Source organism: Solanum verrucosum, unplaced genomic scaffold, assembly GCF_900185275.1.
Source record: "Solanum verrucosum unplaced genomic scaffold, falcon-dt-bn FXZP01000125.1, whole genome shotgun sequence".
Classification (NCBI taxonomy): Eukaryota; Viridiplantae; Streptophyta; class Magnoliopsida; order Solanales; family Solanaceae; genus Solanum; species Solanum verrucosum.
Window position 1 is genome coordinate 3,116,789 of NW_026019923.1, and position 19,554 is coordinate 3,136,342.

The following is a 19,554-nucleotide window of genomic DNA, read 5'->3' on the forward strand; positions in this document are numbered from 1 at the left end:
TTTGTTAGAAAGCGTTTAATTCTTAATAAGTTAATGTGAAACTTTTCAAGACGAATTCGACCTTATGAGATAAGTGGAAACGAAAGAAAATGGTTTACAAAATTATTAAAAGCAAAATACTTAGTTTTGATCTAAAATAATAAAAAAAATTCTAACTTGTATTTTTAGTTTATATCAATTTGTGTGAGTCATAAATCGAAAGTCAATTTAAATAGACTCTTAATCATGTTCTTACCAATTATTTGTTGAGAATTTCCCTTCTTCTATGTAATTAGTAAGTAAGATTTTTCCATACTAAGGACTCGAAATTGAGACCTTGACAATTATTTTAAGTATTTGTTCTTGAGAGAAATTTGTTACTGTTAATAGTGAATTTGAGTTTTATATTTTTAAAAATAAAATTCATATATACTTATAAATAGGAGTGGTTTGTCGTATTGTCCTTGCTAATATTCTAGGATGAATTTTAGTTTCTTGTTCTTCGATAACTCCCACTAGTTATTATTTCGTATAGTTTGATTGTAGTATTGTTATGCTACTATCTTTAATCTATTGCCTCTTTCTACTTTCATTGCGTCTTATTTAGACTATTTTTGTCTTGGTGAATGTTTATCGATAACGGCCTCTCTTCTCACTTCTGAGGTCTACCCTCCACACACCCCACTCTATAGGATTATATTGAATATGTTATTATTGTTATTGTTGTTGCAATAAATATTTTTAAAAAATTAATTACATGATTTGTTGGTTCATAACTCATCAAAATTTATAACGATTCACAAAAATAAAAATAAAAATTTAATTAATTAAAGACTAAATATATTTAATCAGATTCACTATATATATCTTTAAAAATAGAAAATTAAAATAGATTTAGGAATATAAAACTCAATAATTCATTCAGATATTAAACATATCTCAAATTCAATGTATACACCTCTCAAAATGACTCAAAATTGTCCTCGTAATTCATAAACATTATCCAAGAACAAAATTATAAATTACCTCTTCACTATAAAACCTAAAACATAAATAAATATTAGCAAATTCTTTATATGTATGAATTTGGTGAATATTAAAACTATATTATAAATAAATAAAGTGCTAATTAATTTGATCTCTCTCTGAGCTTTTTGGTAATGGCAAAAATAGCCCCAGCAACAGCAACAACAACTCCAGAGATAATCATAGCAGTCTTGAAATTTTGTATTGCATCCTTTCTATCTTTTTCATTTTTCATTTTCTCCAATTTTTCCTTTGCCTGTATTAAATCAATAATAACATATTCAGTATAAATTATAATCCCCGTAAATAATTTTTGAAAAGAATAATGTGTATATAGATCTTACCCTTACAATATTGTGTCTGAAAGACACTCGGCTAGCAAAACCGTTTCATTCAAGAAAAGAAAATGAAAATATATACCATGGTTTATTTTTCTCATGCATGAAATATTATTCTTGTGTCAATTTTTTTGGGAAAAAGGACAAATATACCCTCAAACTCTCGTAAATGGTATGCAGATACCCTCCGTCATACTTTTGGGACATTGGTGCCCCCTGCCGTCCAAAAACTAGAGCATATATGCCCTTCACTCTAACAGAAGACTAAATAGGGACACGTGACGCAATCTTATCCGTCGATTCGATATTTAATAAATGTCTGGTCGGTGGATAAGATTATGACACGTGTATGTTTGTTTATATAAAGGGTATATATACTCTAGTTTTTGGGCAACAGGGGAACCAATGTCCCAAAAGTATAACGGAGGTATCTGCATACCATTTACAATAATTCAGGGGTATATTTGTCCTTTTTCCCATTTTTAAAAATTCAATGGGATGCTAGTAAGTTATGAATGAGTTAATATTCTCAATCTCACTCTATATTTCATAATTGCAAATTATATCTTAATTACATCTGATCAGTAGTTGTGGTGAGATGAATAAGATTTCTTCATTCTTAATAAGATATTTCATATTCAAGAAAATTAACCATTACTTCAATCTCAAGTTAGTTACGTAGCTTATATAAATCATCTATATATATCATTAACCACTAATATGATAAAAATGTTTGTTATTTTGAAGATCATTAACGAGAAATATTTGTCAAGTTTACCAATGAAGAGGACATACAACATCATCAAACTTCGATCTATTATTGAAAATTATAAATATTTGTCTAAGACCACGATTAGACATGTCTAAACGAAAAACAAATCAGTGTGTCGATTTTTTCTAGCAAATTTCACATAATCATGTAGAAGCTTTAATATTCTATAGTAACGCATTTAAGGACATGAAGTTTCTTCTCCTAGCAGACTTAACCCTGAACGATTTTAATATCTCGATTAGTTTATTTTTCCAAAGAAATTAGATATGATTACCTCTTTTTCAAGTGAGGAAGCAACTTGTGATGATACTGAATCAACTTGAAAGTCCTTATTGTTTTGTGGATTCAATTCTTTTTCAGCATCCACTGCTGGAAAACTTTCAACTCCACTTGCCATATTTTGCTTTTATCCAAACAAAAAATTGTAAATATTTTAATATTTTACTCTCTTTTGTTGTTTTACTTCACTTTGTTTATGTAATTATAATATATTGAATTATGAGATTTTGGTTAAAAAAGTAGGATTAAAAAGAATAGTTTTACCTAACACATGGATGACATTCCTTGAAATGATGCTACCATATATAGAGGATCTCAACTACTTTGAGAAAATGTTGATTATGATTTATGTTTACTAGAAAATAAAGGAAAAACGAAATTTGATTTATCACTAATTACTAGAAAATAAAGAGAAACAAAAAATTGGCAAAATGTTGATTATGATTTGTGTTTTCTTTTATTTTATTTTTTTGGTTTGTTTTACTTATTCATGTATTTTATATTGCTCAAAAACAACATCTCTGCCTACTCGAGTAAGTTTGTCCACACACCATACTCTCTCATCTCCATATGGGGTTACAAGATTTTGTACGCACCACCCTCTCTAGACCCCTACGCTGGCTATATTATTGTCATAAGTTATCACTACTAACAACAACATAATACCTGATAAAATCTCACGTGTAAAGTTTGGGAAGGTAGAATATACACAAACATTACCACTATTTTGTGGAGGTAGAGGTTATAGACTCTCTGCTCAAAGTTTTGTAAATATGAACTTTTTATTTGAGTGCTACATTTTTTTTATTAGCTTTTGTTGCTATTCAAAGATTGGCCAAACAACCTTCATTTTTCAAGATAAGTGGTTTTGAAAGAAAAGAGAAAAAACCACTTAGAAGTTTGGCCAAACATGCTATAGTTAAGCAAAAAACTTTTGAATGTAAAACTTTAAAGGAGTGGGAAAAACTAACAAATTTCCAAGATTACAAGATGGTTATGTGAAGAAATCAAACCCTTTAAATACATCAACAAGACAATAGTTTTACACAAGAAGAGGGACAAAACTATATAGTTGAGAGTACATACAATGTACTATTATCTTGTCAAGAACTTCCCTTTCCTAGTTGATCATTTCCTTTTTTGCTCACAATTCCTTTTTCTAGTTGATACTCATAAATAGCTAGTCAAAGATGCTAGCCCTTCAAAAATTTGATTGACATATTAGTCTTATACTTCAGTTCTTTCCCCCGAAACCACGAGGGCTAGGCCTAGCTGATCCTGAGTCTGCAAATTGCTTCCTTGGTTCTGACCTTCGCTTCCTCCTTGCAGTACCGGGAGGAGCCTGAAGAAAGAAGGAAACAAGATGACCATTCAAGACCATCAGCTTAAGGTGCAAATCTAAAAATACATGGCAAACATGCACTTTTCGGGTACAAGTCCAGTAAAAAAAAAATGCATAGTAGAATAGGTTTCTCCATCTCATACAACAGAAATGCGTATCAGATTGAACAGATGTATTAGCAAATCCTCGAACGAGTGGAATTTACAATCTTGAAGGCATATTGGAAGAGAAAAGAAATACTATGTAAGAACTCTTTTTTCCCCGATAACTGTGGTGTTCGGGGCCAGTTTGTGCACACCGCAACTAATATGTAGGAAGAAATGATTACAGCGTAGTAAGGAGCTCAAAATTGGAACTGACTACTATATCCACATATTCTAATTTGATAACAAGTAATTCAGCCAAAAATTTAGACAAGATAACTTTGTCAAAAAAAATTTAGACAAGATAAGCACCTGCTGTTCAGATTTTAGTGCCTCCTCTAGATTACTCAGTGCAGGAATCGAACCACCTTCCATAACGCCCATCAAATTCTTCATACGTACACGCATTTGAAAAAGTTGAGCAACAAGTTGACTCACCTACAAATTGCAATCAAGTTATGTAGGTGCATGCAAGGAGTACCGAACGTTCTCAGACAAAGAATTTATGTTTTATGGCATATTAGCATCAGTACTCCACACAGATTTTTACCTGTTGCTCAGTTTTCCCAGACTCTTGAGCAATACGTTTCCTTCTAGCAGGAGATTCTGCTAACAATTCTGGTTGCTCCCTCTCCTCTGAGAACAAAGATGAAAGACAATGAAATATGAATTGAGCTAGCAGCACTAGAACTCCTTCCTTTTCAATTTGATTCTGGTTTCCAAGTAAAGATACATAGAAAACTAAAGATACATAGAATGTACCAAAATGTCCTTTAATCTTGTAGTCTTAAACGTGTCATGTGGAAAGTTAGAATTACTGAGTTGCCAAAAAAAGAAAGAGACATTTTTTTTTAAACGGACTAAAAAGGAAAGTAAGACAAACAAATTGAAACAGAGGAAGTATACATGTTTAGGTTAGACAAAGTAACATGTGTCCTTAGAAACCTTGAAGTAAGATAAATAACCTGGTGTCATGACTTCTATCATTGACTCCATTATCTTTAAGCTCTTCTCTGCCTCTCGAATTTGTGCAGGAGTAACCTGTTTATGCATGAACAAGAAGGGATTCAGTCCCATTTCATCACATAAATAAAAACGAAGGAATATAGCTGATACAAGATTTGATTGTTTGATCTTTTTTTTTGAGAATTCATAACATAGTTTGATTGTTTGATCTGAAATCGGTCGTTACATTTGAACCAAGTTAAAGTATGTGTAGTAGCTATTAAAACATGAATTTCACCATACAATATTACCGACATGGAAAGGAGAAATAGATTTAATAAGAACCAGGTATATACCTTTCCCATGCCAGGCATCATTCCAATAACGCGGGACATGGTACCCATCCGAGCAACTGCCCGAGTTTGCTTCAGGAAGTCATTGAAATCAAATTTTGCACTCATGATCTTCTTCTGCAAATCTTCAGCATCTTCTTGACGCATCTAAAATCATTTATAAGGAGTCAAATGAACCTACTTGAACCAAATTAAAACGAAAAAAAAATAGGAGCATTAATACTTGTTTGCCACTTACAACTTCTTGGGCTTTCTCAACAAATGATAGAACATCTCCCATCCCTAAAATACGTCCAGCCATGCGGTCAGGATAGAAAGGTTCAAGGTCCTCCATACGCTCACCCCTTCCTACGAGCTTAATTGGCTTTCCTGATACCTGTGGTAGTGAACATATAATTGTGATGCAAAATCTTAGTTCATTTAATGAAAAACCTGACTGTTAAAGAGCAATCAGTGATTTCTTTTTGTCTATAACGTATGATTCGTAAACAACCTCTCTACCCCACAAAAGGTAGGAGTAAGATCTGCTTACATCCTACACTCCCCATTACACACCTGTGGGACTACACTGGGCTGTTGTTGTGTTGTAACTTGTGAATTGTGATCCTTATTAGCAACATTTGACACAACCACTTAAACAGATATCATCAATTGCCTATTGGCTTCAAATCTATTCCATTCAGTTTAAACCTTGACAAAAGTAAATATCTTCCAAGATAATACTCAGAAGACATGTTGAACATAGAGGAAATCTGAAGTTTATGGTCCAACCACTCTTTACGTTTTAGTTTTTGTTTCGCTGCATGATCCCTCCAAGGAAAAAAAACTTTTGCATATTTATAATCATCTACTCCCATCATTAATTCTCCTTCTTTGCTGTTCCAAGTTCAAAAAGTATATATGTTGATTCTCCTAATCAAGAGAAGTTTTTTTGAGAAAATCTAATCAAGAGAAGTTGAAGCAAAACATAACTCCATAGGTACCATTCATTTTCAGACTTTACCTCACTGTACAATGCTGAACTTAGAACAAGGAAAAAACAAGTGTATGTGTCTTGTAGTAATAAGAACCCACCTCCTTGACACTTAAAGCTGCTCCACCCCTAGAATCTCCATCTAGCTTCGTCAAGATGGCACCAGTAATTCCAATTTCGAGATTGAATGTTGTGACCAAAGCTACAATTTCATCAATGTGAACGATAAGAGAGAAAACAAACCGGAAATTTCTGTTTTCAACATGAAATGATTGGTAAAGGGCAGACTTTATGTCCTTGTGTCAGTAAGATCTCAATGAAAGTGAAGTACTATGATTTCTGTTTTGAGATGTTACAGACTTTTATTGCACTATCTAGTAACAAATTTCAAGAGTTCAGATTCATTTAACAACTCAGATATGGAATGCCTTTCTCAATTAACCTCAAAAAACCAATGCAGAATTACTTTTTCTGACTAAAAAAGTTTTGAGTAAATGAAACTAATTCCTTAAACTCCATATCAACCAAACAAGTCGCATGAATAGAGGGAGTAAAAAATAGCTAAACAGCTACAGTGTTTTGTCAAAGATAAACATCCCATTTATGTAATGAAGTTCCAAAAAATAACTTCTATTCCTACAAAACAAGCACAAGAAAGAAATTAACTGTCATATATAGCTGTGGCATAAGTCTCCAAGCTTCGATGAAAAGCAATATAACGTTCTTTAGAGAAAAATGCTCGGTGGCCATATTACACAAACAACAGATATTTTGCTCTCTACATGAGAAGCAGATCTCAGATAACAGTATGTCCTGGATTTTTAAGCAAAAGTTTTTCGTTTCAGACGATTTAGTCCTTGGAGCAAGAAAACGCAGAAGTGTGGCAAGTCAAAAGTATGCAAATAAGATACACTGCTTTAACAGTCCGTGAATGTCCATGGCTAAGAAAAAGAGATGTCCCTCAATGAGATCAACCACAGATCATAAATATTAGTGAGCCCTTGCTGTAGATCAAAGTATAAAGGAAGCTATACAGAAAGAAAATATGAGAAAATTGATATGCCATGCTGTCAAAAGCCATTTTTCACAAAATCTCTGTGGCATGTGATAAAAATTTCCATGTAATTAATTGTTTGCATGTTTAATGAGTGTACAAGTACCTGCAGCTTCTTGGCCAGTCATTGCATCCACAACAAGCAAAACCTCTGTGGGGTTCAGTACCCGTTTCACATCTTTTAATTCATCCATCATAGCTTTATCTATCTACAGGAACTAAGAAAGATTTAAATACAAACTACTAGGAGAAAATTATAGCGGAATCCAGAAACTAAAATGATATGACCTGAAGTCTTCCAGCTGTATCCATTATGACGACATCTACGTTCTTCTTTTTGGCCTCTTGTAATCCTTGTCGGGCTATATCTGCAGGTTTTACATCTGTTCCTGCTGCATAAACAGGCACATCAACCTGTTCCCCCACTTATCAGTGAACATGAGAATGGATAAAGTTGTGTTTAGATATTCCGCGTACTAGTAAAGAAGATGATATAGAGGTAAAGAGTGTTAATGTGTAGAAGAACAGAAAAAAGCATCTAAAATGAAATGATATACATTCTTACTGTTGCTAATGTGCCATGGCATACCTGTTTACCCAAAATAACAAGTTGGTCAATAGCAGCAGGTCTGTACACATCTCCAGCAATCAGCATGCAACTCTTACCCTGCAGACCATGTCGCCAGTGCCCATCAATAGTTTGACAATAGAATGAGAAAGAGGGAAAATGCTAATATTAGAAGGTACTTGGAGAAATGCAGGTTCTACGACCATATACGTAAATTGCAATAGAATGAGCAAGAGAGAGAGTGAGAGAGAGTAAAGCAAGGTCAGGAAAGTACTAAGAGAAGGTGAAGTTAGGAAGTGCACCTGCTTCTTTAGATATAAAGCCAACTTTGCACTAACAGTTGTCTTCCCAACACCTTGTAGACCGGCCAATAGTATTACGGTGGGTTTAGATTTAGCAAAAACCAGTTCAGAAACCTCTCCACCCATCAGTTTCACAAGCTCGTCACGTACAATCTACACCAACCAAATGAGACAAAGAAAAAGTTCAGATCAAGCTGATAGCCAGTTGTGCAAGCAAAATAAAATTAATAACAGAAGGGAGACCGTCTGTTTTCTAAGTACAATTGTGTATTGTTCAAAGTGATCAGTCCGATACTACATACTTTAACTAGTTGCTGATCAGGCTTTACTCCTCGAATCAAGCCAGTCCCAACGGCTTCTTCACTAACAGTCTGAACAAACCTTCTGACAACAGGGAGACTAACCTGCCGATTAAAGTTAAATGAGAGGCAAAATTTAATGTATAGAGATTAGCTACTGAAATAGAGAGCAACATACATCTGCTTCTAAAAGAGCCCTCCTGATGTCTCTCATAGGTTCCACAATGTTTTCCTTGGTCAAAACCTCTGAAGCACAAGGAATTCAAACAACAGCCACTTCATCATTATATAAAACCACATATTTAGTAACAAGGGAAATGAGAACCTAAACCTCCAAAATTTTGAAAAATGGGGACATAGAAAATATGATTAAAAGTTTGGATTTGGATAAGGCAAGCAACTCACATTTTAAACAATTAAATACCTCCCCTTAGTTTATTACTGAAACTTTAAAATTTCAAGAAATAATGTTTGGAACTAAAAAGGAAAAGTATATCCCTGTTAAATAGAAACAATGACCCATAGTTGTTAATATGTTCTACTCTTTGCATTTAAAATCTTATAGTAGCAAGGCCCTCTCCCTTTCCATACACTTCATTGGAGTTTAACAATCAATTATACATCTTCCCGGTTTCTTCTCTTGAAGTATAATTCATTATACCCCATCTGGCACCTCCTCGAATGGATCAATATTACCATCTACGACAACTCATCATCCACCCTGAAAATGAAATCAGGCATGTTGTTGAGTCCTCTAAACATGTGGGGTTTAAGTCTAGACATTAAGCTTCATGTTCCAACTTATATAGCTTCCACCTCCACATCATCCCGTCCTGACTGCCCACATTTCCACTAAAACATTCTCATAGCAGAAGGTTAGGTCAACTACTTACCAATTCTTCAAGAATCAATTGGCTTGGGCATAAAATTTTGGGATTTGCTGTCCCACTCTACAGTGGCGGATCTATGAAGGGCTGTGGGGGTGCCACGCCACCCCCGAACTTCGACGGAAACTCTATATATACATAGGTATATATATATATAATATTTATATAAATATAAAGCGTGCCACCCACAGAATAAAATTGGCTTGTGGTGCCACAGTAGGAGGACAACTTTAGAAGGTTGATGTTGCGGGTTCGAATCCCATTTGGCACCCACGGACTCTAAATCCTGGATCCGCCACTGCCACTCTATCTCCAAAGCCTCAACATCCATAAAGAAAATCCTCATTGATACATTTTCAGCTCTGATGAGTGATGTATGTTAAAATCTTGGAAAATGAGACATAATTTCTAATTAAGGATAGATTCCAGGTTGTTATTATTTTGTATTTCAGCATGTTAAAATCTTGGAAAATGAGACTTAATTCCTATTTAAGGATCGATTCCAGGTTTTTTTTTGGTAAGTCTTGCTGAACTCATTCACCAAGATTGGTATGACCCTTGTATGACTACATGCTCCTATCTTATCTCACAGCCTTTACTTAGCAAAGGTCATTTACTTTAACTGAAATCGTGACGACAACAAATAAACACATTCCCTTAGATTGCTATGATGTATTAATGAATTATCTTAAGATATTATCCTGAATATGAAAAAACCAGAAGACATTGTTCTTGAAGTCATATTTTTGAACTATCTTCTCTATCCAAGATATCAATTTTCAGTTCCCACCCCTGCCTAACTCCAAAAACTAACTCATGACGGGAGGATTGTCCAATCCATATAAACTGATGTGGGACTGTAACCCACTTTAACACCTCCTGTCTAACTAGAGCATGGACCGGGAGTCCAAACAGGGATGAACCTAGCTAAGTAGCTATGATACCATATAAAGATATGACACTTGGGTCTAACTCAAGCTCAAAAGCTAGCTCATCAAGAGAGGATCATCCAAGTCCACATAACAGACCACCGGTCCATTCCCAACCAACTAACATGCGACTCTAACATATACCTACTCGAGATTAACAATTAAAGTTTCAGCTCCCATACATCAAAATTTCACACAAAATTTAGCTCTTTTTTTTAAAAAAAGAAAGTACTTTTTGCTTTTACCTTCTCCTTTGAGCTTGTTCCAAGCATTTTCAAGTCCACTAGTGAGCTGTCCAAACATCTCAGCTCTAATACCTCCACGCATTTCCCTTCTTATAGTAACCACATTCTTGGAATTGATCACCCTCCATGTATCCCTCTACATAAAAATTCAATCTTTAACCAAAAACTACAAAAAAAAAAAAAAAACTAATCAACATCCAAAAGGGTCTTACAGTGAATGAATTTCTTGAAGAAAATGAAAGAGAATGAGTAGAACCAATCCAAGAAGAAGAAGAATTACAAGTGGGGTTAAGTTTGGAAGTTGAAAGAGTGGCTTTAGAAAGTGGAAAGAAATGGTGAGAAGCCATAGTTGAAGAGAAAGAAGCAGTGGCTTCCATGGTGGATTAAAGAACAAACAATCAGAAGAAGCAAATGGGAGTAAAAATTGAAGCTTTTTTCTTCTTCTTCTTCTTTTATGCTTTATCCATTAGAAGAACAAAAATGTAATCTATGGTCTATCTACTAGGGGGATTTTTACAGTATTCTTTGCATCGCAGACCATCGTAATATCCTACTCCATCAACTTTTTTTGTTTTGTTTTCCCTCGGATATCCATATTAGAGCTCGACTAAATTCAAATCGGTCGAGTAAGATTGGTGGTAGTACTTGGATGGAGTAAAGTAGAAGTGAGTTTGGAGTGTGGGAATATACACAAGTGTGAAATTTTATTATATTGTCTTTCGGGATGACTTAGTTGGTTTGGAGGCACACATGATCCGAGATCGATCCCCCTCAATGTCTTTAGGGCTTGCCTAGTGCGATTTGCATTCTCTATATGGTTTGCAAACTATACTTAGTGGGGGGGGGGGGGGGGGGCAGAGGCTATGACCAAGGTTGTAGCGGTTGTGGGTTATCCTAGGGTCCAAAAAAAATTATTATTATATAATCGATAAAATTATACGATAATGAAATTTAAATTTTTCATTATTTATTTAATGTAATTTTTTAGCTTTTCTTCTTTCCTCTTTTTTGCTACTTATGTTATTTCTTATTTCTTATTTAGTTCACTCAATGTAATGATTGGGTTCAAACGAAAATGAAGTTAATATTAAAATTGCGAAGAAGGATTTTTAATTGGAATTGACGTAAATAAGCAATAAGTAAGATATTGTAAGTGATAGAATAATTTACGGTCATAAAACTATATATATTTCTTTTATTGGAACTCATATTTATCACGATTCAAATTCATGTTTGTCTTTTGAGGTTTGCTCAACATACCTCATAAATTTATCCTTTAATATAATAGTAGGACAAATTTCAACGAAAACTAGATCCGTATAAGATTGTATATGACACTAATAGCATAAGGGTAAATCGATGAGGATCAGCTAAAATCAACAGATTTTGTAGGTTGATGAGTTTTTAAAGATCAAATGCATATTACATCTTAGACAAAATATATTTTTTAATATGAATGATGTGATTCATAATGCATGCGCGTTTTTACACTTTGTTTGAATGATTATTACGTGTTATCTCATAATATATCGTATTGTATTGTTTTAATGAATACACTGTTAGTATTTGGGATAGGTTGTATTGTTCCCCGTCGTTACATAATGTCACTACATCTACGATTTAAATAATAAACCTACAAGAAAAGTAAGGTACGAGGTAAATATACTATAAAAAGGTAGGGTAAAAGATGAAATATAATTATTATATAATAAATAAAGATAAAATAAGAAGAAAATATTAAGGTAATGACGCGATCACACCAAATGGTCGTTCTATAAAATAGTATTTTCATTGTTACCTAACGATGAATTTAAACGATACGACATAATAGAATTTAAATAGCAATCAAAACAAACATTACATTTAAACTAACAATCCAATACAATATAACGGTAACAAATCCAAATAAGGTGTTAGACGCAAAAATAACATAGGTTGAGAAAATATTTAATGAGATTCGTTGAACTAAAACAACAGATAATACGTGTCATGAGCTTGAATTGTCACGCTTCTATAAAAATGCATTAAAGCAATCAATCACCCTTTTTTGTCTAAATAAATGACCAAACATCTCCACCTCCACAAAAACACCAAATTCTTGTCACTTTTCCATACTAACAAATCCGCCATTTTCACCAAAGCTTCAAGCTTTACTACTTCTACTGCTACTCCATGGAATACCCATTTGAGAAATCTCTCAAAACATGGTCAGTACAACGAAGCACTCATTCTTTACCGTCAAATGCTTCAGTCTGGAGCTACCCCAAATGCCTTCACTTTCCCTTTTGTTCTCAAATCTTCAGCTTCACTCTCCCTTCCCATCACCGGAAAACAACTCCATTGTCATGTTATCAAGTTGGGTTGTGAATCTGAGCCTTTTGTTCAAACTGCATTGATATCTATGTACTGTAGATGTAAGTTAACTGAATTTGCACAGAAAGTGTTTGATGAAATGCCTCAAAGAAATCTTACTGTTTGTTATAATGCTTTGATTTCTGGGTATGTTCAGAATGGTAATTTCTTGAATGGGTTTTTGTTGTTTAGTGAAATGAGGTTGAGAGGAGTGTTGTTTAATGCGGTTACTGTTTTGGGATTGGTTCCAGGTTGTACTGCTTCGCGGTATCTGTGGTTGGGGATGTCGTTGCATTGTTTGAATGTTAAGTGTGGATTGGTGAATGATTTGGCTATTGCAAATTGCTTGTTGACAATGTATGTGCGTTGTGCGTCTATGGAGTTAGCGAGGAAGTTGTTTGATCATATACCAGAAAAGGGGTTGATCACTTGGAATGCGATGATTTCTGGATACGCGCAAAATGGGTTGGCTGGTGAAGTGTTGGAGCTTTATCATGAGATGGAATTGTTGCAAGTGAATCCTGATGCAGTGACATTTGTTGGAGTTTTGTCAGCTTGTGCTAATCTTGGTGCTCAAAAGATTGGTTTTGAGGTGGAAGAGAAAATAAGGTCTAGTTGTATGAGATGGAATGTATTCTTGAAGAATGCTCTAATAAATATGTATGCTAGATGTGGTAATTTGGCGAAAGCACGGATTATATTTGATGAGATGCCAGAGAAAAGCTTGGTCTCCTGGACAGCAATAATAGGTGGTTATGGAATACATGGGCTTGGAAACATTGCTGTGGAGCTTTTTGATAAGATGATCGAGACTGGCATTCAACCTGATGGAACGGTGTTTGTTAGTGTTCTAAATGCATGTAGTCATGCAGGGTTGACTGAAAGGGGGTTAAATTATCTTGATCTGATTAAGAGGGAGTATGGGTTGAAGCCATGCTCAGAGCACTACTCTTGTGTTGTGGATCTATTAGGTCGTGCTGGTCGACTTGAGGAAGCTCGGAAACTTATTGAATTGATGGAAGATGAGCCTGATGGTGCTGTATGGGGTGCCCTTTTGGGTGCTTGCAAGATCCACAAAAATGTTGAACTTGCAGAATTAGCTTTTAACAAGGTTGTTGAGCTTGAGCCAACAAACGTAGGCTATTACGTGCTACTTTCAAATATCTACACAGAGGCAAATAGTTCAGAAGGTATATTAAGAGTTAGATTGATGATGCGAGAACGAAAGCTCAAAAAGGATCCAGGTTATAGCTATTTTGAGTGTAAAGGGAAAACTTACCTCTTCGTGGCTGGCGATAGAAGTCATCCTCAAACAAAAGAGATATACAAATTGTTGAACAGATTGGAGGATACTGAAAGTGAGTATGGAGGAGCAAACAGAAATGGTCAAGAGGTAATAAATCACGAACCTCCTAATATTATTGGCGTTCATAGTGAACGTTTGGCAATTGCATTTGCTCTGTTGAACACTGAAATAGGGGCTGACATTCTTGTTATAAAGAACTTAAGAATATGCAATGAATGTCACTCATTTGTAAAGCGAATCAGCAAAATTGTTGATCGGTTATTCGTGGTCAGAGATGCCACCCGTTTCCACCATTTTAGAAATGGTACATGTTCTTGCAATGATTATTGGTGACTGGTGAGACTGGACAAATGATAACAAGAACTTTGCAGTGAAGCTCATTATAAAGATGGAAAACAGTCATGTATGCTCTCCGAATCTTGAAGCCTGTGGCAACATTGTGCAACTCTGTTTTCATCGAGTCCTCGGGACCTAACTGAACACAACCTACACCCCATGCAAGGGATCATAATATATCGATGGTTGAACCTCTTCCGAGTTGACCCATGTGGTCCATATAAGAAAGAACATGCATTCACCAGAAGTTGAAAAGTTGAGTGACCATGAGATATGAATTGTCAATTGTCATCACAAGAAAATAAGGGCAAACAAGGGACCACTTTTGAGAACACAGATGTGTTTGGATGTTTGATGGAGGCATCTCCTTCCTTGAGCACAAATTTTGGGGGCAAGCATGTTGAGACCTTTCAAGGAGGGGCAAAAATTTGGTTAACTTCTAGAGCCCTAAAACCATTTTGATGTAGTGGAGCTGAATTCGAAAAGAAACAGTTACATGTTTGGCTACAATAAGCATTAAGAACTATACCATCATTCTACAAAATGTTTATTGATTATGATGTATGTTCTCTTCTCTTTTTTGCAATGCTAGTGCCTCAACTTTCAATTCTATCCTTATATGTGTGCAAGCACCAACTCTTAAATGCTGTCGCGCAGCATTCATACTACTGAATGACACTCCATACGTTGACAAATGGTTTTTCATCGTCTCATGAAGAAAAAAATGAAGAAAAAGAAGTACTTATTATGTAACAGAAGCAATGCTTACAATCAAGAAGAAAACTAGCCATCTTACAGACAAGAATGCAAAATAATGTGAATTCTTGCACTTCTACAATCTGTTTTCCAAGCATAAAATTGATGGATCCAATAAAAGTTGCTACTCTGAATCCAAGGATTCTAATGTATAATGATATATTGTCAGATTAGGTATCATCGCGGATGTAACAATCATTATCTCAAGCCACAAACTTTAAGAACTGTGTCTGTTCCAGAGACACAACTATCTTCGACAAATGGAATTGTCTTCCACACTGTTAATTTCATAGGATTATTATTACAATCACCTGTGGTAATCACAAAACATGTTTAGAACTCTTCTTTATCGACATTCTCAACTTCATGGGGAAAAAAGAGCTTTTCTTACCTTTTGTTTTCACATCCTTTTCGGTGCAAATGGCAACATAATGAGAACTAGCAAACTCCAAGAGCATAAACTGCCAATTACTTGTAAGGTTCTCTGTGTTGTCAAGAGGATCCACTACTATTTCACTTGCCTGAAAGAAAAGTATGTGTATCAACAAAAACATCCAGTGTAACGTTGAGATAAAAATATGATATCTTCTATAAGTTAGCTAGTACTTGCTCGAGAAAAAAACAGTACCGAGGAAATGCTCTGTTTGGACAAGGCTTAAGAGTGCATTTAGTTCTCAAATGGTTTAACCTGACTACTTTTTTTCATAAAAACATGGCTAAACCCATAGAAAGATGCACCTAAGACAAATGCAACATAGACCCCTCTGAAGTAGAGGTCAAAGTTGAATAAAAAGTAACTGTTGTGGCATACCTCAGCACTTGAATTCTGAGATGGATGAAAGTGTTCTCCAATAGAGCTCCCAAGACGAATGGTAAATGTCTTGAAAGGTGCACCTGAGAAACCCTTCCCAAGTGCTTTAACATATGCCTCCTGTGAACAATATATTTCTTCAGAGAACTTACATAATAGATAATACAAGGAAATAATGTTCCTCCTTCACATTTACATAGCATACAAGCAGTGAAACGACCGTCTTTATTGATTAAGCAGTGAAGACAACATGTTCGAAGAAAGTGGATCAGATATGACGCATAAAGCCAAGTTATGGATCAGTTATAACTCTCCACTTACTATAAGCAAAACATCAGTCCATTCCCCAACCAACATGGGTCCCTAACCCACTAACACCCCCCCCCCCCCTCCTTCACGCCCAGGTACAACTGGAGCATGGACCGGGAGCCCAAATAGGGATGTAGGCTCTATAAAGATATGACACATGGACCTAACTCAACCCCAATAACTTGGGAGGAGGATTTCCTAAGTTCAAATTCCCAAACAATGTGGGACTCTAACCCACTCCAACATTTATAATGCCTCATATATGTAATGTACGTACATACAGATGAATGAGTTTGACCTTGAGTTCTCGTGGCTGGCAGTGCTTGCTTTGGCCTTGCAATGTTGGCATTGGCAACAATGCATAGCATCTATTACTGGGTGTTGGGGTTGATGTTTGGCGTGCATTGACGGATTACTAAATTAAATACATTTCAAGTCTTAAATCATGAGTTATACAATCTTAATTTCTTAAGCTGTCTTATTGCAGATGACTGTAATAATTAAGCATGATTCAACCGTAAACATGTAGATATCATCACAAACTTGAAACATTTATCAAGGACCTAAAGGTAAATTTACCTTCAGCGTCCATAACTTTATAAACTCCTGCTGCTGGATATAGGGATCTCCAATAGCAGTTAACACTTCAAGCTCATGTTTGGAGAAGTATCTTCTAGCTAAAGTCAATATGTTGTGCTTCGTTGTTCTTTCTTTTTCCTCCACGTCTACACCGATCTATAAATAAAAGAAGTGATTTACCACTTACCTGAATATACACACAAACTGACTTGAGGACAAGAATGTTTACAGGAGAATTTATTGTCACACCACAGGCTACCAGAGACGATGTATGTGTGATGTTGAAATGCAACGCGGGAGGCTCCCAATTGTAACTGCACGGCCAATCTACCTATTGACATACACATATAACGTTAATTGTACCCAACTATAACAAACCAGAAGAAAAACACGAAAAAACCAACGGAAATACATTGAATGACGAACCTCTGGTTTCCCGTGAACATTATTCCTAAACATGATGGATTTGGGTGTCACTGAAGAATTTATCTGATCTAGCAAAAACCAATGCCTTCATGAGCCATCAGACATTCAAACTCTCTTACGCTATTATGATAACTAATGATAGAGCAAATTATTATACAGAACTGAAAATTTCACTCGAACGTTGATAACTTATAACCTGATAGATTTCAGAATCTGACACTGAAATGAAACAATTGGAAAAACATCATTTACTTTACAATTTCTTTGAATTCAACATTAGCAGCTAAAAAACACATTTGCATTTATACGTCAATACTCAGTAATCACAAAAAATAAATCATAGAGATTAGAACAGCTGAATAGTTACAATTGTGGAAGACAGACTGAATCTCTAACCCAACCAAATGATGCATCCTTTAACCAGATATTTTAATGGCACCAAGATGAACTAAAATGCACAACGTTGTTCACTCTCCAATCATCTCTATTTTGATCCGACTACTTCAAAATGACCGCATTATTTGCCGGGTGTTTACACCAACCCAATGAATACATGACGTATGCCTTAACACATACCGCACTTGTCGGGGTACACTGGTATGTTGTTGTACACATATACTCTTATCACTAAACCATAGCTAATTAGTAAACATTTTCACCTTAATTTATGACGTAACCCTGATGAATTAGCATGATTTGGGTAAACACCCTGTGCCGATAAGTTTTTACATTATTTGCCTACATCGCGAATAAAGAGACAACTACAACTGCAACATACCTAGTGTAAACCCCCAAGTGAGGTCTGATGAGGGTGATAGACCCTAGGCTCAAGGAAAAAGAAATAGCGGAAGTAGATATCACTAATAAAGAGAACACAACTAAAACAACTGCAGACAGTAAGTATAGAGAGTAATGCACATAACCTTCTAACTAGTCATACTAATTAGTTATCTCTTCTTGCCAATAATCAATTCTTCTTAAACAACAACATGCCAAAGCAAATCCAATTCAACACTAAAAACTCAACTATAATATCTTACATCTAGCAATGGTAGTTCTGACGAGTGCACGAGCAAGCAGAGCACTTTTCCTCAGCTCATCTCTTCGAAAACTCAAAACTTTTTCAATCTCACTTGGGGATAGAATCTCCATATATTTGTTCATAAGGGATTCACCCTTTACCTCACTGGGTATCACATACCAAAGATGTATCTCCCTAAGCATAATGCATTAAACAAAAGAATTAGTAACATAGAGAGTTAAGGTCAAAAACACACCTGAAATATCATGATTTTTCAAGTTTCATACATTAACTATTAGGTCTCAGTTTCCTAGCTAAACTATCACCAAATATTTATCGAAACACCTAAACTATCTGTTGTTCCCTTTCTTACCTGAAAAACATCACCATCACAGGAAAAAGAAATAACTGATAATTAGGTGTGTTTCGAAAAATATTTGGTGGTGATAGTTTAGGTATAAAACTCAAAAAATCAGTATACTTTAGGCATGTCTTTAACCCTTCATTCAAAAAAAAAAAAAAAAAACTCAAAATCCATTCTTTGCAGAACAATTAAACATTTCTCTTTATATCAATCTTACAGCAGAAAACTTAACATAGAGAAAATTAGAGAATTGAACCTTACTTTGGAGATGGGAGTGAAATAGGACTTAAAGGGGGCAAAGAACTGAGCAATTTCCCATCAATACAACATTGAATCCTCATTCTTGAAAACCCACAAAGCATTTAAATTTTCTGCAAAACAAAAAAAAAGAGTCTTTATGAATAAAAATCTACAGATATACTGATTTAGCAATTTAAAAGAGCTCAAAAATGAAAACCCATATGCATACAAAGTCAAATTAATCAAAAAGTTTCAAGAATTTGAGGGATTTTGGAATCCACCCCTTTCAGTTATAGTGACGAAATAGAAGAAAAACTGGTTTTTCTTCAAGAATGTGAACCGGGTTTTATTTTGGGAATGAATGGTATTGATTGAAAATATTTTTGCTTTTTAAAAAAAACAAAAATTGGAATTAGTATTTTGGTCAGCTTAGGTGCACCTCAACAATACCTACTACGTCCAATACATGTAATAGATAACTTTATTCATCGGGAAGGCTTGAAAATATCACCTAGTATTTGCTTGATTGAGATTCGAACCTAATGATAGGATTAAAAAAAAATAAAAAAAATCAAAGAGTTAATGTAAAAAAACACACTTAAATTATCATTTTTTCACGA

The 19,554-nt window shown here is 34.9% G+C and overlaps 4 protein-coding genes across 4 annotated transcripts; 1 reads left to right on the forward strand and 3 right to left on the reverse strand.

Annotated features, from left to right (window-relative positions):
• Positions 1–1,083: 1,083 nt before the first annotated feature.
• On the reverse strand, positions 1,084–2,598 carry LOC125825361 (uncharacterized). The gene is made up of 2 exons (XM_049504705.1): positions 2,390–2,598; positions 1,084–1,261 (listed from the first exon to the last, which is right to left on the reverse strand). The coding sequence occupies exons 1-2, from the start codon at positions 2,510–2,512 to the stop codon at positions 1,109–1,111; spliced, it is 276 nt and encodes a 91-aa protein (XP_049360662.1). The 5' UTR covers positions 2,513–2,598; the 3' UTR covers positions 1,084–1,108.
• A 795-nt stretch (positions 2,599–3,393) lies between these two features.
• Positions 3,394–10,902, reverse strand: LOC125824970 (signal recognition particle 54 kDa protein, chloroplastic). The gene is made up of 15 exons (XM_049504319.1): positions 10,647–10,902; positions 10,435–10,570; positions 8,552–8,619; positions 8,377–8,478; positions 8,075–8,227; positions 7,794–7,871; positions 7,493–7,618; positions 7,311–7,413; positions 6,252–6,352; positions 5,416–5,553; positions 5,181–5,324; positions 4,845–4,920; positions 4,430–4,515; positions 4,192–4,317; positions 3,394–3,736 (listed from the first exon to the last, which is right to left on the reverse strand). Exons 1-15 carry the CDS (start codon positions 10,809–10,811, stop codon positions 3,629–3,631), a joined length of 1,710 nt encoding a protein of 569 aa, XP_049360276.1. The 5' UTR covers positions 10,812–10,902; the 3' UTR covers positions 3,394–3,628.
• A 1,591-nt stretch (positions 10,903–12,493) lies between these two features.
• On the forward strand, positions 12,494–14,699 carry LOC125824936 (putative pentatricopeptide repeat-containing protein At3g11460, mitochondrial). Its single transcript, XM_049504288.1, has one exon. It carries the CDS (start codon positions 12,494–12,496, stop codon positions 14,423–14,425), a length of 1,932 nt encoding a protein of 643 aa, XP_049360245.1. The 3' UTR covers positions 14,426–14,699.
• A 534-nt stretch (positions 14,700–15,233) lies between these two features.
• LOC125825527 (uncharacterized) lies at positions 15,234–19,241 on the reverse strand. The gene is made up of 9 exons (XM_049504855.1): positions 19,164–19,241; positions 18,956–19,065; positions 18,350–18,525; positions 17,310–17,377; positions 17,113–17,214; positions 16,884–17,039; positions 15,996–16,115; positions 15,576–15,705; positions 15,234–15,495 (listed from the first exon to the last, which is right to left on the reverse strand). The coding sequence occupies exons 2-9, from the start codon at positions 19,054–19,056 to the stop codon at positions 15,383–15,385; spliced, it is 966 nt and encodes a 321-aa protein (XP_049360812.1). The 5' UTR covers positions 19,057–19,065; positions 19,164–19,241; the 3' UTR covers positions 15,234–15,382.
• Between the last annotated feature and the right edge of the window lie 313 nt (positions 19,242–19,554).

What these genes read in the sequence shown, in the direction of transcription:
- LOC125824936 (XM_049504288.1), top strand. Translation starts at nt 12,494, where the DNA reads ATGACCAAACATCTCCACCTCCACAAAAACACCAAATTCTTGTCACTT.
- LOC125824970 (XM_049504319.1), bottom strand. Translation starts at nt 10,811, where the DNA reads ATGGAAGCCACTGCTTCTTTCTCTTCAACTATGGCTTCTCACCATTTC. An exon ending in TGATGCCTGGCATGGGAAAG is followed by an intron (nt 4,921 to 5,180) that starts GTATATACCTGG and finishes ATGCATAAACAG; the next exon opens with GTTACTCCTGCACAAATTCG. An exon ending in CTGGGAAAACTGAGCAACAG is followed by an intron (nt 4,318 to 4,429) that starts GTAAAAATCTGT and finishes TGCAATTTGTAG; the next exon opens with GTGAGTCAACTTGTTGCTCA.
- LOC125825527 (XM_049504855.1), bottom strand. Translation starts at nt 19,056, where the DNA reads ATGCTTTGTGGGTTTTCAAGAATGAGGATTCAATGTTGTATTGATGGG. An exon ending in GTGTGACAATAAATTCTCCT is followed by an intron (nt 17,040 to 17,112) that starts GTAAACATTCTT and finishes TTTTATTTATAG; the next exon opens with ATCGGTGTAGACGTGGAGGA. An exon ending in CTCAGAATTCAAGTGCTGAG is followed by an intron (nt 15,706 to 15,995) that starts GTATGCCACAAC and finishes CTTTTCTTTCAG; the next exon opens with GCAAGTGAAATAGTAGTGGA.
- LOC125825361 (XM_049504705.1), bottom strand. Translation starts at nt 2,512, where the DNA reads ATGGCAAGTGGAGTTGAAAGTTTTCCAGCAGTGGATGCTGAAAAAGAA. An exon ending in CTTCCTCACTTGAAAAAGAG is followed by an intron (nt 1,262 to 2,389) that starts GTAATCATATCT and finishes GATTTAATACAG; the next exon opens with GCAAAGGAAAAATTGGAGAA.